The 15695-nt window shown below is 38.1% G+C and overlaps 1 protein-coding gene across 1 annotated transcript in view; it reads right to left on the bottom strand.

Annotated features, from left to right (window-relative positions):
- Window positions 1-14983, bottom strand: part of efna3b (ephrin-A3b) — a 59562-nt gene extending 44579 nt beyond the window's left edge. Inside the window, exon 1 of the mRNA XM_016500858.1 lies at window positions 14356-14983. Within this exon, the coding sequence (XP_016356344.1) occupies window positions 14356-14462 (107 nt within the window). The 5' untranslated portion in view covers window positions 14463-14983. The remainder of the gene's footprint in view (window positions 1-14355) is intronic.
- Window positions 14984-15695: the final 712 nt, after the last annotated feature.

Here is a 15695-nt window from a genome sequence, read left to right on the forward strand (position 1 = left end):
GCTTTCTTTGTCAATTTCAACAGCTAAGAAAAAAGTTAATTTTTCACTTCATCCAATTATGCTTTTGGCTAGATATTTGACTTTAAATTTAATTTGGACACAATCGCCATACTTTAACCAAACTTGTAAGGAGTAAAAAATCTTTAGAATTTATAAGTATTACAGTAAAAGTACAAATTCCTCCATATAGCAATGAAGTACAATTATTACAATAACACTTTACACCTTTGTGTGTCACTGACAAACACATGTGAACTCACATACATCAACACATAGTACACAAACACACATACACACATACAGTCAAAAATAAAATATACAGATGAACACCCTAGTGAAAAAAAATACTAAAATGTATTTGAAATACATTTAAATTGTGCTACACTATACTACAAATACATTTACATATTAATGTGCTTAATAAAAATACCCTGCAATTGTACTTTTAGTATACTAAACTGGTATACTTAAAGTCTGGAAAATGGAGCAACTAATTTTGTGCTTAATGCACTTTAATTGTGCGGACGTAGTGCTGAAGTCCAACTTAAGATATACTGAAGTATATTTAATTGTGCTAAAGTGGAACTATTGCAAGTATACTCCAGATACACTTGAAATATCTTGCATTTAAAGACTGATATAATTCAAAGATTATATTCCTCATCAATAGTGACATTAAAACACAATTTAGGCATAATAGTAAGAAATGTGCATTGTGCAATAAAGAAATACTCCAAATAGAGTTTAATTATAATTTTATATCAGTAAGTCGTAAGTGTTATGTCAAAAATATGTTAGTGGATTTAAAGTACAGAGTATGAAATAAATGTATTTTAAATAAAATATGGCATACAATATTATTACTAGGGTAGTAAAACTTTAGACACATACACAAAGATCCTTCTGTGAAGGTAAACTAATTTTGGACAGATAAAACTGATACAGTACTTAAACTTAAGTTCATCAGAATGTTTTACACCCCACACAAAAGTCGTTTGTGAGATCTCTTGCTTTGGTTCATTGCAACAAGAGTCTGTATTAGTGTGAGAGCGTGTGTTTAATGTATGTGTGTGCGCACATGTGTAAGTGGGTAAACCCAGAGTGAAAGAAGAAAAGAGCTCCCTGCTTTCTCTCTCTGCTCCTCCTCCATCTTTCCCTTTATAAATACCTACCTGTGTTCTGCTCAATCCTTCTTTTTTAGACATCTCCTTTCCTTTCTCTGTCTTTCTCCCGGGATGTGACACAGAATTCTGTTAACTGCTGTGAAAATGCATTTATTACCATAAGCCTGCAATGCTAACAACTGCACTTCCACACACACGCATGCACGCACGCGCACACACACACACACACACACACACACAGACAGTGGGACCTGCAGTAGGCCATTGATATTCTGTGCAACCACGTATAGGCAAGAGAGGATTTAGAAGTAAAGACTTATGTAGACAGACAGACACACACACACACACACACACACACACACACATACTGCACTGATTGCATCATATAATAATTGCTGTTAATAGTGTTCATCGTCTGTTTTATTACGTCTTAAATTGATTTTTCCGTACTGCTGGTTCGTCTGGTCAGAGGAGAACTGGCCCCCCGACTGAGCCTAGTTTCTCCCAAGGTTTTTTTCTCCATTCTGTCACCGATGGAGTTTTGGTTCCTTGCCGCTGTCGCCTCTGGCTTGCTTAGTTGGGGACACTTCATTTCCAGCGATACCGTTGACTTGATTGCAAAGATACTATTTAAACTGAGCTGGATGTTGACATCACTGAATTCAATGATGAACTGTCTTTAACTGAAAAATTAGTGTTTACTATTGTCATTTTGCATTATTGACACACTATTTTCCTAATTAATGCTGTTCAGTTGCTTTGACACAATCTGTATTGTTAAAAGCGCTATATAAATAAAGGTGACTTGACTTGACATACATTTCTGATGGCATTCACAGAAACTATTTTATTTCACAGAATCAGTTGTACATTCTGTATTATGTAGATTACATGTTCATGGAGGAGGAGTTTCTGAGTGTCACAGAAAAGGGGGGCAGTCAGAGAATGCTTTAGGATAAATTGATTTAAATGGAATGAGACAGATTTTGGGGAAAAAAGGTCTGTCAATTTAAGCTGTTAATTTAGTTTGATTAATTACCATCTTCATGTTTCTGTGAATCCATAGTTAGCTGCTTCTAGAGACAACGCACATCACTGAAATGAAGCAAACTAAAAAATATACTGACTTTTAAGCAGAGATGTGCTGATATTAAGATTCTTTTCTGTATTTCTATCTTATGGCCGAAAACCTACAAATGGTCAATGTTAAAACTAGTCTAAGTTAATGAAAAATACAACACTAAAAACACATCATTTTAAATGCTTCTAGAAAACTGAGAAATTCATAATGAAAAGGGAATATTCATTTTTAGATTAGCTAAATATTACATTTAACAATGTTATTAAATTATTGTTTTTAACGATTAAATTTAAGTGAGCATTAGACATTAAAGGTAATCGAAGTGTAAAAATAGGGAAATGCATGCACAATTAAATATAAAATATCAACAGATGTTGATACATTTAAAATATAATAATTTAACATCTGATATCTTTATTTCAGGGCTTTTATCAGCAAATATCGGTATACAGACTTGCTGGTATGAAATTGCAACTAATTTGATTTCTTAATTTACATATTATGTAAATAATTAGATTAAAACTTTCAATCGACTGACAGTCCTCAAAAAACGTTGCCATTCACAGAAAAAGTACATGAATTAAACACAATAACGCATACACACACATAGAGACCCATTCCTGAAGCACAGTCTGACATTGGCTGATAAAAAAGGCCATTATACAAGGTCATAATTTAGCTTGTCCATTTAAAATCTCTCCATTAACATCCAAGATGTGCACACGCACACACACAAGCACTCAAACACACACACACACACACACACACACACACACTCACTCTCCAACTCTCGCTAATTCTCTAATAATGTTCATGATTATGGTGAACAGGGCACACTCGTGGCCCAGCTAATGATGGCTTTAATGGCCAAAAATCCCCATTAAAAACCCCATTCTACATACACACACACACACACACACATATAAAGAGCAAGAGCTCACAATTCTCCATTAAAAATTACTGCAAAGGGGAATATGGGAAAACTGTGTCATGGGAAGCAGCTGAGTTTTTTTTTGTTTTTTTCTTAAATGAGAATTAGTGTTGCATACTCATTCTTGGCAGTAGATAACCATAAGAAGCTATTTCTATGTAAACAGACTCTGAAAAAATATTCTAAAGTTACTGTCATTTGATTCAAACATATTAAACTAAATAACCATTTAATTTAACCCCTTTTTTCCTGATAAAAATATTTTGAATGTAGCTATATCACTGTGTTAAGACATTTCTTAAAGACAAAGCATAGCAGTACTAGTACGCTATTCAGCCAATTACTGTTTTCAAACTGGTTTCCTAAACACTTCTTCCATCTGCTATTGGTCAGCTAAACATATAGCCACGCCCCCAAATTCAGCTGAGCCAGAGTTGCTATGCCAGCCTGGTCGGATTCTCAAACAAACAGAGCAATGTTTTGAAAAAGCCTCAGAGAGTCACAGCGTTTACACTTTTTTTTGTGGGAATCAACCAACTTACTTATAGTTGTCTCTGCATATTAAACTGCAACGAAGTATTTTAACATCTTAAAAAAAAATAATCTTTAAGCACTGTTAATGCAGGCCTAAACCTCTGCCACCCTTTATCTTGACAAGAAACTTAATGAAAATGTAATTTAACCACTGCTAAAAACCTTGATCATGCGGCAGTCACACTAAACTAACACAAAGCAGCAGTAAGTGTGATTATAACCTGCTTGAAAGCCTCTGCTTTTTACCCTCTTCACGTTTACATTTGCATATACGATACTTTCCGAATTAGCTTGTCTGTCTGGATTAGTGCTACTCGATCTCCTACTTGTGTGCTTGTGTGCGTGTGTGTGTGTGTGTTCAAATGGATCACATGAGCCAATTGTCTTTTGTTGATGTGAAAGAGGGCAGAAAGCCTCCAAACCATCCAATTTTACAGAACACACACCAACGAGAATATAACCTGCTGTCATGTGTCTGTATATCACCGTGTACACGAGTCTCAGGCAGCGTTTCACTATATGTGTGTGTGTGTGTTTGGAGGCTTTGAAGCCTGTCTGTGGGTAAGATAGCTGTTGTTCTGTGTGCCAGAGCTCAAACTAGCAGAGTAACAGGAGAATCACAGAGAGAGAGAGAGACAGACAGAATGAAAGACTCGGAATGCTCTTTTTTCTATTCATTACAATGAGATGACTCTTCCATTGAACGATTCACCTCCTTCAGCCTGCTGGATTTAAATGAGCGGGAGTCACGGCTCTTCCTGTTCAAATCACAGACATTTACACTGCTCACTTCCCCTCCTTCTAAGGACAAACACACAGGGAGATAAAGAGACCACACACATACACTCCGAGGGACCACACACACAACCAAGCTCATCCATTAGTGTGTATATGCACGTTTATGTCTGCGTGTGTGATCTGAAGAGAATTCAACTTCTTCCCTGCTGAAAAAAAACTAGTCTAAGATAATTATTGGCTGGTTTTAAAAGGGTTTTGGGATTTGTCAGTTGGCCAACCAGCTAAATTATCTCAACTTCAACATGGAGACCAGTTTAGGCTGGTTTAAGCTGTTTTTCTCAAGGTGTACTGAGGGAATTTGCCTTGTAAAAGTGGAGACGTGAACACTGTTCTACTCTGGAGGAAGTTTGAGGTGGTACAGATTAGTAACACAACCATAAATCATGAAATGAAGAAAAGCAACTTTTGGATGAGGACTGAATCATGGCCATTCTACAAAAAGAGTGATGACGAGACCACAGAGATGGTGTTTCTATGTAAATCATTTGTTTATAATAAAACACAGCAGTGTGAGGCGAGAACCGGTGCTGTTCGTTTCATCATCATGAGTTGTAGTAACGAAAGGTGAGTCAAATCTGGCCTGATTTTGAAGTGAATAATTGGAGACTAGAAGCGGCCCGAAATACACATCATTTTCATCTGCATTAACATCCTCCCCAAAGTACAAAACAGACCCCCTCCTACTGCTGCATTGTCAAAAGTGGAAAGTTGAGAAAACTCAAAATGTCACAGAGATTTTCATTTTCTCAGCATTCGACCAAAGTACCTCACACAACCTTGTTTATTCAACCATGGACTACAAAAAATTAATTAGTTAATTCTGCACAGCATGCTGGGAAATCACCAACCCTTAACAAATCAGCAAAACAGACCCTTTCCACAGACTGTGATTATGTGCTTCCACAGTTATTAACATTGTAAATCTAGCAATGTTTTATATATATGTTTGTTATGTACATTTATAACACTATACTTTGTGTTTTCCTATATTAAATTACATATGAACACTGCTGTGTGAGTGTTTCTAATACAAAAGCTGAGGGAGTTACTGCAAATTTGACATCTTTCTGACCAACATAATCAATATTTTCCCTCTTTTGGAAAGACAGAAACACTGTAGTGGATTTATTTCTTTTCTAGTGGGGCAAATGAGTACGCAAAAATATATTTGTTGTAGTTTCCGTTCACCTCTATTTAAGATTATTAACACTGCTAAATGTAATCATTAGAAAATCTCAAAATAAATCTCTATTTTACATATGTTATGTTTTAATGCCTTCATTTACTTAAAGGGGTCATATGATGCGATTTCAATTTTTCCTTTCTCTTTGGAGTGTTACAAGCTCTTGGTGCATAAAGAAGATCTGTAAAGTCGCAAAGACTAAAGTCTCAAATCCAAAGAGATATTCTTTATAAAAGTTAAGAGTCAGCCACACCTACCTAAAACGGCTCGTTCTAACGCCCCCAACATACCTACGTCACTATCTGGGAAGATTTGCATAACGCCGCCCAAATGTTCACGCAAAGAAAGAAGGCGTAACTTTTATTCTCGCTGTAGTATTGTTGTTGCCGCCGCGGCCATGTCATGAAGGCACTGTGTGATTCGTTGTGAAAGCGAAACTACTTTGTTTGGCCTTCCAAAAGAGGACGATATCTGCTTCATCATGCCTGGAGCTGATCCGTGCTGGTTGCTGAGGAAATACTACAACTTTGTGCTGTGGATCGCCGGATCTGCTTTCACCGTGGACGAAATGACGTCATACACCCTCGATTTCCGGTTTTGTTTTGTAGAAAACATGGAAACACCAAAGACGCTTTAATATGTTGTGCGTCCGCACAGAGTAGCATTATAACAGAACTTTCAAACGTATCTAGTATGATAAAACAGCTCTGCTTTACCCAACATACGCACGACCAAAAGGAGCGGAAGCGCTAAAGTGTGGCATAATAAAAGCTCCGCTGCTTTCGAGCCGCGTGTCACTCTCGTCTCTCATTAGCAACTGCTTCAGCGGCCTTTCCGCCTCACTCTGCTTCATACTACGATGTTAATAAATCTTTAATACATTAGCTCATCCATGAACATGATTGGCTGTGGGGATGAAGACGACAACTCCCATGATTCCACACTCAGTCACGGCATCATCCAACTACGCCTTTGTTTGTTTTGAATATGCGCCCTCTAGCAGTGAAAACTTACATATTGTACCTTTAATAGCATCATTTATTTTTTATTTTTTTATTTTATTTATTTAAACAGAATTGTACAGAATTGTAATACTGTACTGACCATTTATTGGTTATTGACCATTACATGAACATAATTATGAACAATATGTATCTGCCATCATTTAAAAATATGTATCAGTGCATCCATCCATACGTGATGAAACTAACTACAAAAAGCTCATAAGCACAACTATTATTTATTGGATTATTACAGTGTGCCGAGACTGCTGGGATCACTGCTTCCATCATGCTCTTAGAGAGTGTGACACTGTTTGGAAATTATTAATAAATAAAGAAATGGTATTCATAATAAGAATTAAAAAGAGGAGTTGAATGAAATGAAGGGAAGCTGAGCCTCAGAAGGTGAGGAGGGTATTAAAAATATTAAATGAATAAATAGTGTGATCATGAATGACTAAGCAAAGGCGCCACTATAGAAAAGAAAGAGTGTGGAACATCCTCTTACATGGCATCGCCTGCATTCATTGCAACCCCTCACCATGACGAAGAATAAATAAACAGAAGTGATTGGTGTGATAAGTGGATGTGGATATGCACAACTGCCTCATTCATCAGCCTCAGTTGAACTGGCGTTATTAATTAAGACTGCTGCTCTTCACTTAGATACTAACATCATAAAGCTCAGGCACACATGAGCGCAGAACAGCTTCAACTCAATGATAACGCAAAGTTGATGAACGAGAACCAGGTCTTCTCTGTCACTTAGATAGATCTCTGTTTACTCATGAATATGCACCGAGCAATTTGCATATGCAAACCACAGACAGTTATCTGATTTATGGGCTTTGCTGTTCAGTCTTTCCATCCACCTGTCAATCAAATCCTTTGTTTAAGCATTGCTAATGGCAATACAGGAAATAAGCAAGGTAGCTGCTTATCTCAAAGATTTACCCTACGCACAGCGTGAAGCCAGCTCACCTCACTTGAACCAACCTGTACGTGTGGGAGCCATCTGCACAACACCTGGACACACCTGTGTTTTTACATGCATTCACACAAATACACTCACACACCAGCTATGCAATGACCTGCGCATCCAATAATTGGCTATACTGTAATTCAGACTATATGTGCACATTAACTACCGTTTAAAGGTGTGGGGTCAGTAAGATTTTTTTTTCTTTTTTAAAAATGTTTTGGAAAGAAACTAATTTTAATTCAGCAAGGACACATTAATTGATCAAAAGTGACAGTAAAAGCATTTACCATTTTATATGTCTATTTAAATGCTGTGCTTTTGAAAATTCTATTCATCAAAGAATCCTGAAAAAATATAGCATTATTGTGCGAGTAAAGGAAATGCTGCTGAAAATTCACAGGAATAAATTACATGTTAAAATATATTAAAATAGAAGACTGCTATTTTAAATTGTAATCGTATAAAATATACGGTTTTACTGTGTTTTTGATCAAAAAATTGCAGCCTTGGAGAGCAATCTTTCAAAGCTTTAAAAAAAAACATTAAACAATCCTACCATCTTTTGAACAGTGGTGTATTATTTTATTACATAACATATTATATTATAAATTATTATAATATATTTTAAAGTCATCAAAGTGCAGGTTGTGCACACAATCACATGAAATTTTCATGCATAGGAGGTAACATAAACTCATACGGTCAAAATGTACTGTAACTAACAGTCTAACTAAAAAGAAAGGGAAAAGTCAGTACTATAAATCTTTTAAATGTGCCATTATTAGCCTCTTATGCAGTGTGAAATTTCTGAAACATTTCTGACCCCACTTGAACTATGAAGGAAGTGAAACAAAAAGCGCCACGTATATATTCCTTGTACATATCCTTAAACAAGATTTTCAAACATTTCAGTATGTCAAAAGTTTACACGCTAGTCAGACCATAAATTTCACTTAGCAGTATCCTAAATAGATGCTCATAAACAAAGATCACGTTCACCTGCCCTGAAGTGGTAACCATAAAAACAGTTGTTTGCTCAAGTACTTTCCATTAGGATCATTATCGAATGGAACACTGACAAAACATAAAAATGTCTTATAATCACTTTCTATATTTGTATATAAACAAGACATCATGAAGACCTTAAAGGTGCGTTCTGTAGTTTGGTGCTAACTTAGAAGTTTTATACATTAAGACATGAATTGTGTTTTAGTCATCTGAATGGTGAACACTCATGAGATCAAGACTGTACTGATAATTGTTTTCTATTAAAAGTGTTTTAATTATATACAGTCCTTATAGAAATAACATGAGCTGCTGTGTTTTACTGAACATCTGCTATAATTCTCTTTGCACTCATTCTGTAGATTCACAACAGTGTAGTGTTGTTTGATTATGCGAAATGTGAAAATTAGACAATCATGTATTATTGTACTTTACCAGCAGAGACAACAGGAGAATCAGAACGGCCAAAGTAAAAACTGTCTAAAGGTAGAAGACAGAAAGAAGGACAAACACAAAAACAAGTGTAAACATCATTACGGCAAACATGGTGGAAAGATTTGGTGACAAAAATCCTTGGTACTCATTAGTTAGTAAAACACCACGTTGATAGACGGCAGTATAGCGTCTACCACAATTGTGGTACCAGTAGTTATTTTACATAAACACTGATGCTAATGCTAGCTAAAGAGCTACTGAATGCACCTTTAAAAAGTCTTTAAATGGCGCCAAAAGATCATTTGGTTTATGCTCAACAAAGCTTGTCAGATTGTGCCCTAAAAATTAAATAGAAATTATTTTTAAAATGTCAACGCTTACACAACCCCCTGCCCCCACCCTGACACCAAATATATTGTACAATTCACAAACTGATCTTATATAATTCCTAACAGCACTGTAAAGCACTTCAAAAAGGAAAAACATGCAGCTACGTTAGCTGATTAAACCTTTAAATGTCATTCATGAAACCCAATGTGCTCAGGTCGATTCAGCTGAACCAGTTTTGCACACCAGTTAAGTTTGATGTTACCACAAGAACAACATTTTATAGGTCCCACAGTTTAACCCAACACAGATTTGTAGTTTCAATGCTTTTCAGCAGTCTTCGTTTCGTGTTTTCGACTCTCGTTCTGTAATTGCGCTTTAACAGAGTGGAGCTGTTCCCCCCTGGAGTTCACACTCACTTCACCTCTACAAATATTACACACGTGTTTACAGTGTTTTTTTTCTCCATTACATACCACAGAGTTCCCTAATGTGACTATAATGAAGCATTCACAGAGAATGTGAAAACTGAATCTATCCTTTCGTCCGCAGAAATGTTTGTTCGCCCAGGAAAACCGGTGGTTCGTACGTATTTATTCAACCCTATTTCTCAATTATGCGTCTGAGAGGGTTCTGTATTTTTTCTGGGATTCGCATCACTGGAGCGAGAGTGTAGGGCCGTTAGGATCACTGCCCAATCCGCGCTCAATAATTGTCAGTGTGTGTATGTGTGCGAGCTGAAGGTACACTCAGCTATAACTCTCTTAGAAGATGAATGAGGAGGCAGTGGTCTGGGTGCTTTGTTTTCGTTTTTTACCTCATCGCCGACGGCGCCTCTCTTACTGTTTACACCAAACGTGCTCAGCTCAAAAACAAAGACGTTTAGTTGTAGAACACTCACACACACGCGTGCCTTATCACACCCCAGAGTCAAAACACTACCCAGAGAATACTAGCTGGTCCACGGTGAGGAGAGACGGAGTGACTGTGCAGCTTTGGCTGTAGACCCAAATTCAGCACAGTGACCACAGCTATTACCGCTATTAGCATGCTGTGCTACATTTAGACTCTGACCCATGAGAATAAGTGTACGTATAGCATAGCGACTTTCAGCAATACAATGCTTAAATATCAGCTCTCTCTCTCTTTCTCTGTGCTGTATAACTAGGCCAAGCTGAAGTAACAGGGTGTCATCAGTGTTGCAGAGCAGTTATGGAGAGAGAGGGATGTCTACACACAGATAATCCTAGCTAATTTCCCCACACACTTTTTTTTTACGAAACAAAGTACACACTTCTTGGAACACTTCTTGTAGAAATAATGGGAGAACACTGTAGCTTGTAGTAAAATGGGGTTAATGTCCATACTTTCTAATGTGCAGTGGGCCGAAAGTGTGTAATGGCATTTGCTGTAGAAGTCTTATTAAACTTAATCCATGGAAATAAGCCAGTTTAATTTGGTTTTATCACGTTGCATATCCGCCCTGTGCTGCTACCGATGCTAATGCAGTTAGGCAGCTTTCTCAGTACGTTGAAACTGGGTGGAAGAAGCACTTTTAATTTCTCTGCACAGTGAGCACCCCGGAGTGAATGGAAAAGCACATGGCAGATATAATCCTGTAGCGTTAGACACCTAGGCAAAAGAAACATTAGAACTTAGAAACATTGCCAAGTTACGAAACATGTCACCTGTTTCTGATGCAGTGAATGCTAGTTCATGCATTCATGACCTCTAGACTGGACTATTGTAATGCACTGCTAGGTGGTTGTCCTGCATCTTCAATAAACAAGCTACAGGTAGTCCAAAATGCAGCAGCTAGTGTCCTTACCAGGTCAAGAAAATATGATCATATTACCCTAAGTTTACAGTCTCTGCACTGGCTACCTATTAAGTTCCGTATCAGTTACAAAATATTATTACTTACCTATAAGGCCCTTAATGGGTTAGCTCCTGCGTACCTAACTAGTCTTCTACCACGCTACAATCCATCACGCTCCCTAAGGTCGCAAAACTCTGAACTTTTGGTAGTACCTAGGATAGCAAAGTCCACTAAAGGAGGTAGAGCTTTTTCGCATTTGGCTCCCAAACTCTGGAATAGCCTTTCTTATAACGTTCGGGGTTCAGACTAGACTTGTGCCGGTATTCGGTAATGCGATATATCACGGTAATGAATATGCACAATATTGTTATCGTGGGCACTTCTAAATACCGTGAATAATTATATATTACAAATTATTCAGAATTGTGAATGCATTTTAAGAATACTTTTCCCATCAACTGGTCAAAATGCACAAACCGCTGTATGCTGCGTGAAAGACTCGTGCGCACTCTGATGTAAACAAGCACGGACGAGAAGCACATGGCGGAACATGTGAGAGACGCTCTGGATGAAAGCGCACTTTCACTCTCTGACAGCAGATGGCGCTAAACTGCAGAAATAATAATAATAATAATTCATTTAAATGCAGCCATTACCCCGGAAACCCTGTAAATAAAGCAGCTGCAATACTTTCTGTTTCTGAATCGTGTTTAAATTATTTAAACAGCCATTAGATTTGTGTATTTGCTATGATGTTCATCACAGAGCCAAATACTTAAATATTTAGACTTAATAGGCTATTTATTTTCAATTGATTTTCCCGTACATTTCTGCCATATGTACATTAACTGACAGTCACCACTGATAGGCTACTACTAAATATTGTAGAAACTTAATTTGCTGTAAAGTTGCTTTGCAACGATTTGTATCGTGAAAAGCGTTATACAAATAAACTTGAATTGAATTGAATAAGCAGGCCCACGCGAAACCAGTGTGTGCAAAATGCCCTTTGCATGTTGGTTTATTCTACTTACCAATAAGACTGTAGTATTTGGACAGTTTACCATGCGTTTTCTTCAAACTTCAGTGCAAAACATGCTAAAAAGAAGTCAGTAAATTTAGCTTTTGCATAAATACGTGTGATTAACGTTAAAGCTAATATGTTCACACTGTATGATGTTGGCCACAAAGACATAATCAGATTTATTTTATTTTAACTATATAATAATATTAATTGTATTAGTAATAGTATATTAATTTGAATAATTTTAAGTCATCCTTCGGCCGTCTTGGAAGTTTGTTGAGGCCCCCTAGTAGGTCCCGACCTGGGGTGCGTTTCCCAAAAACAACTGGTCGCAAGTTCCGTCGTTGCCAATACAATTCAATGGAACTAACAACCATAGTTAACTAATGATGGTTTTGGGAAACGCACCTCTGCGTGTTTGAGAACCACTATTGTATGGCAAAATTATCAGTCTTTATCACTAATCAAACTGTAAATGTTTGCATTTGCATGGCTGTACTGGGATAAAATCAATCAATTTATAGGGGATGTGTGAGTTCTGTTCTTCTATGAACACCGAAATTTGTAGTCAGTCACATGGCCATGTTCAATATGGCGCAAAGCATGATGATTATATAGCCCTATAAGTAAAATATAATTGATAATATTTGTATATACAGATATGGAACGTGGGGTATGCAAACTGCATTGGGGTGAAACTCAAAGAGAGGAAAAATGCTCATATCTAGGGGGTGTCCAATGGCTGTAAAAATCGTACTGTGTGTGCCAGCTTAAAAACAAGCTTCAGATTTTCATATAATCACAGACAACTGCTGTAAAATGTGTCAAGAGTGTGTGAGTGATTGAGATTGAGATAGGAGTACCAATAAATAAGAGGCTCTCAGGCAGGTGGGCTGCTGCTGGTTTATATTTTTAATTTGATTTTGATTTAGGCCAAATTTGTATTCTGCCCCAAGCTACTTATTAGTGTGAACAGTACCTGTAAACTAGGTCAATTTCTGCATTATTTCATAGGTTTTACAACCAGTAGAGCCAGATAACAAACTGATACATCAACACACTCATTTACATCCCCACTGTTGCTCTAATTTACCGTTCAGTCAGAGCTGACATACCTAACCGTGACCTAACCACCTCATCCATTCTAATATGAAGTAAAAAAATGAAGTGTGTATGTGTGTGAGAGAAAGAGAGACCGAGTGTGTGTGTGACAGTGAGAGATGCTGAGATTGAATGGTGTCACAATGCAGGCATATTGAGGTCATTTTGAAAAAGTGCTGCTAATTACAGCAGATGGAATGAAAAGAAACAGGGGACTAGACTGGGCTCCATGTATGATGCTGAAAGAGGGAGGAGAACGAAAAAGCAGAGGGGGAAACAGACGAAGACTCCCTGATATATGCAGGAGTGCGAGAGAACGGAGAAGTGATGGAAAGAGACACACGAGGAGAGAGAGAGAGAGGTTCTGTGAGGACAAAAGCACAAACCTGACCAAATTTCTACAACATACAGCAGATATGAAACTGTACAAGCCTAATATTTGGAGCAGAAGTCTCTCTTTGTCACATCAGTATCAGTATGAGTTTTCAGTGATTAATAATATGTTTTTGGCTGACTTTGACATTACAGTTGGGGCTTGAGGCATAAAACTCTGCTTTATTTTATTTTTTACTACATTGACAAAAAGTCCACAGATGAGGACTACAAAGCATTAACCCTATTCAGCAAACAAATGCCTAACCTACATGTGGTTGTTTTCAAGATCAAGACATCTAGGAAATCTATCATTCCTACTTAAGAAATGCATATTACCAAAACAAACACCTGCATTGATTATAGTCATGCATGCACAATACACACAAGCATGGCACATCTCAAAAAAGCTCCTGTCCTGGTCTACTGGTGCACCTGCCCCATAAGGGAATACCGATTAATGTAAATGTCAAAACTGGTTTCAGATTAGATAATTACATGCGACAGTTTGGTTTATATTGTACTCTCCCTGCAGAGTTTGGCTATTTTTCAGGCATTTTTTGAAATCTATTTAAATGTAATTTCTAATAAAGTAGGCCTTATTAGGGGGGGGGGATTACGATTAACATGCGACTTACAGAATATTTGAACTGTTCCAGTGTACCGCGTGCCTGCCTGCAGTCACCAGGTCAAAGTTCGTGCAGGTGAGCGTCAGAATAAAAAGACAGAGCGCGAAGAGTGCCATAATCCCTCGATCTCTCGCTTTTCTTCCCAGTCTTGCAAGATCTTCTCACCCCACGCGACGCTGCGCCGGAACCATCCCGTTCGGTGAAGAAGGGCAGGAAGAGATGCGACCTAAAGCGTAAAACTACTTAAACACGGGGTTTCGCAATCTATATGTTTGTATTAAGTGTTTAAAAAGTCAGAATCCATGGCGAAGACCCCCTCCCTCTGTCCCCATGGCGTCAACCCAAATCCAATAGTCCTATACGAGACCACCGCTGATGGTTCTCCGCGGACGGAGCAGAAATGGATGCAGATGGATGGTAGGAGTTTAAATGCGGGAAAGAGAGAAGCGTGTCCTCCCGTAGCGTTGGAGAAACTCTGGAGGCAACGAGGCTCCGTGATTGTAAAACTAATATTCTCTTTTGTTGATGCGTATCTGGAAGGATGCGCGGCAGCAGGATGTTTCACACTTACAATTGTCTGACGAACAAGTGCTCGAGCGAGTTTTATTCGCTCTCTTTGGCTATATCCACCGCTCTCTCTCTCTCACACACACACACACACACACACACACACACACACACCAGCGCGCTGTTTGGTAGGCTGTGCTCGATCTTCGGTCACCAGCTCCGCCTCCTTCCCAGGACAAAAGCGCGCGTCCGTTGGCTCCAGCTCTCAGTCTTTCAGAGATGCTTTTAGACAGCTGCTCTCGCGACGGACGAGAGAAACTTTATTTTAAATGTCTAAACCATCAGGCCTACGACGGGGACCGTTCCTAGTGCAGTTTTAATTACCTACCACCAGAACAATCCACTTACTGTCTGTCAGAGAGCAGGGCTTTATATCCTATTATACGCAAACCTCCATCCTTCTATCCACACCTGCTCTCACTCTCTCTCTCTCTCTCTCTCTCTCTCTCTCTCTCTCTAGACAGTGTAAGTCTTTTCTAATATGGAATAATTATGGGAAATCCTCTTAGGAGGGTGAATGGATTGATGGATTGGCTCATCTCTATGTCTGTCCTTCACTCATGTGATCTACTCATCCACATAAAGGATGTTGAGCTGATGTTAATGTTCATATGATAGTAATCAGTCTCTCCCGCTCCTGTATGTGCGCGTCATTTGTTTTATGTTAAAATCGCATCAATTTGAAAGATGTGTCCCTCTTGTCAGGCCTATTATAATAATTATATATACACACCTGGGCACATCTGGACACATCTATCTATCTATCTATCTATCTATCTATC

Source organism: Sinocyclocheilus anshuiensis, unplaced genomic scaffold, assembly GCF_001515605.1.
Source record: "Sinocyclocheilus anshuiensis isolate Anshui unplaced genomic scaffold, SAMN03320099.WGS_v1.1 scaffold670, whole genome shotgun sequence".
Classification (NCBI taxonomy): domain Eukaryota; kingdom Metazoa; phylum Chordata; class Actinopteri; order Cypriniformes; family Cyprinidae; genus Sinocyclocheilus; species Sinocyclocheilus anshuiensis.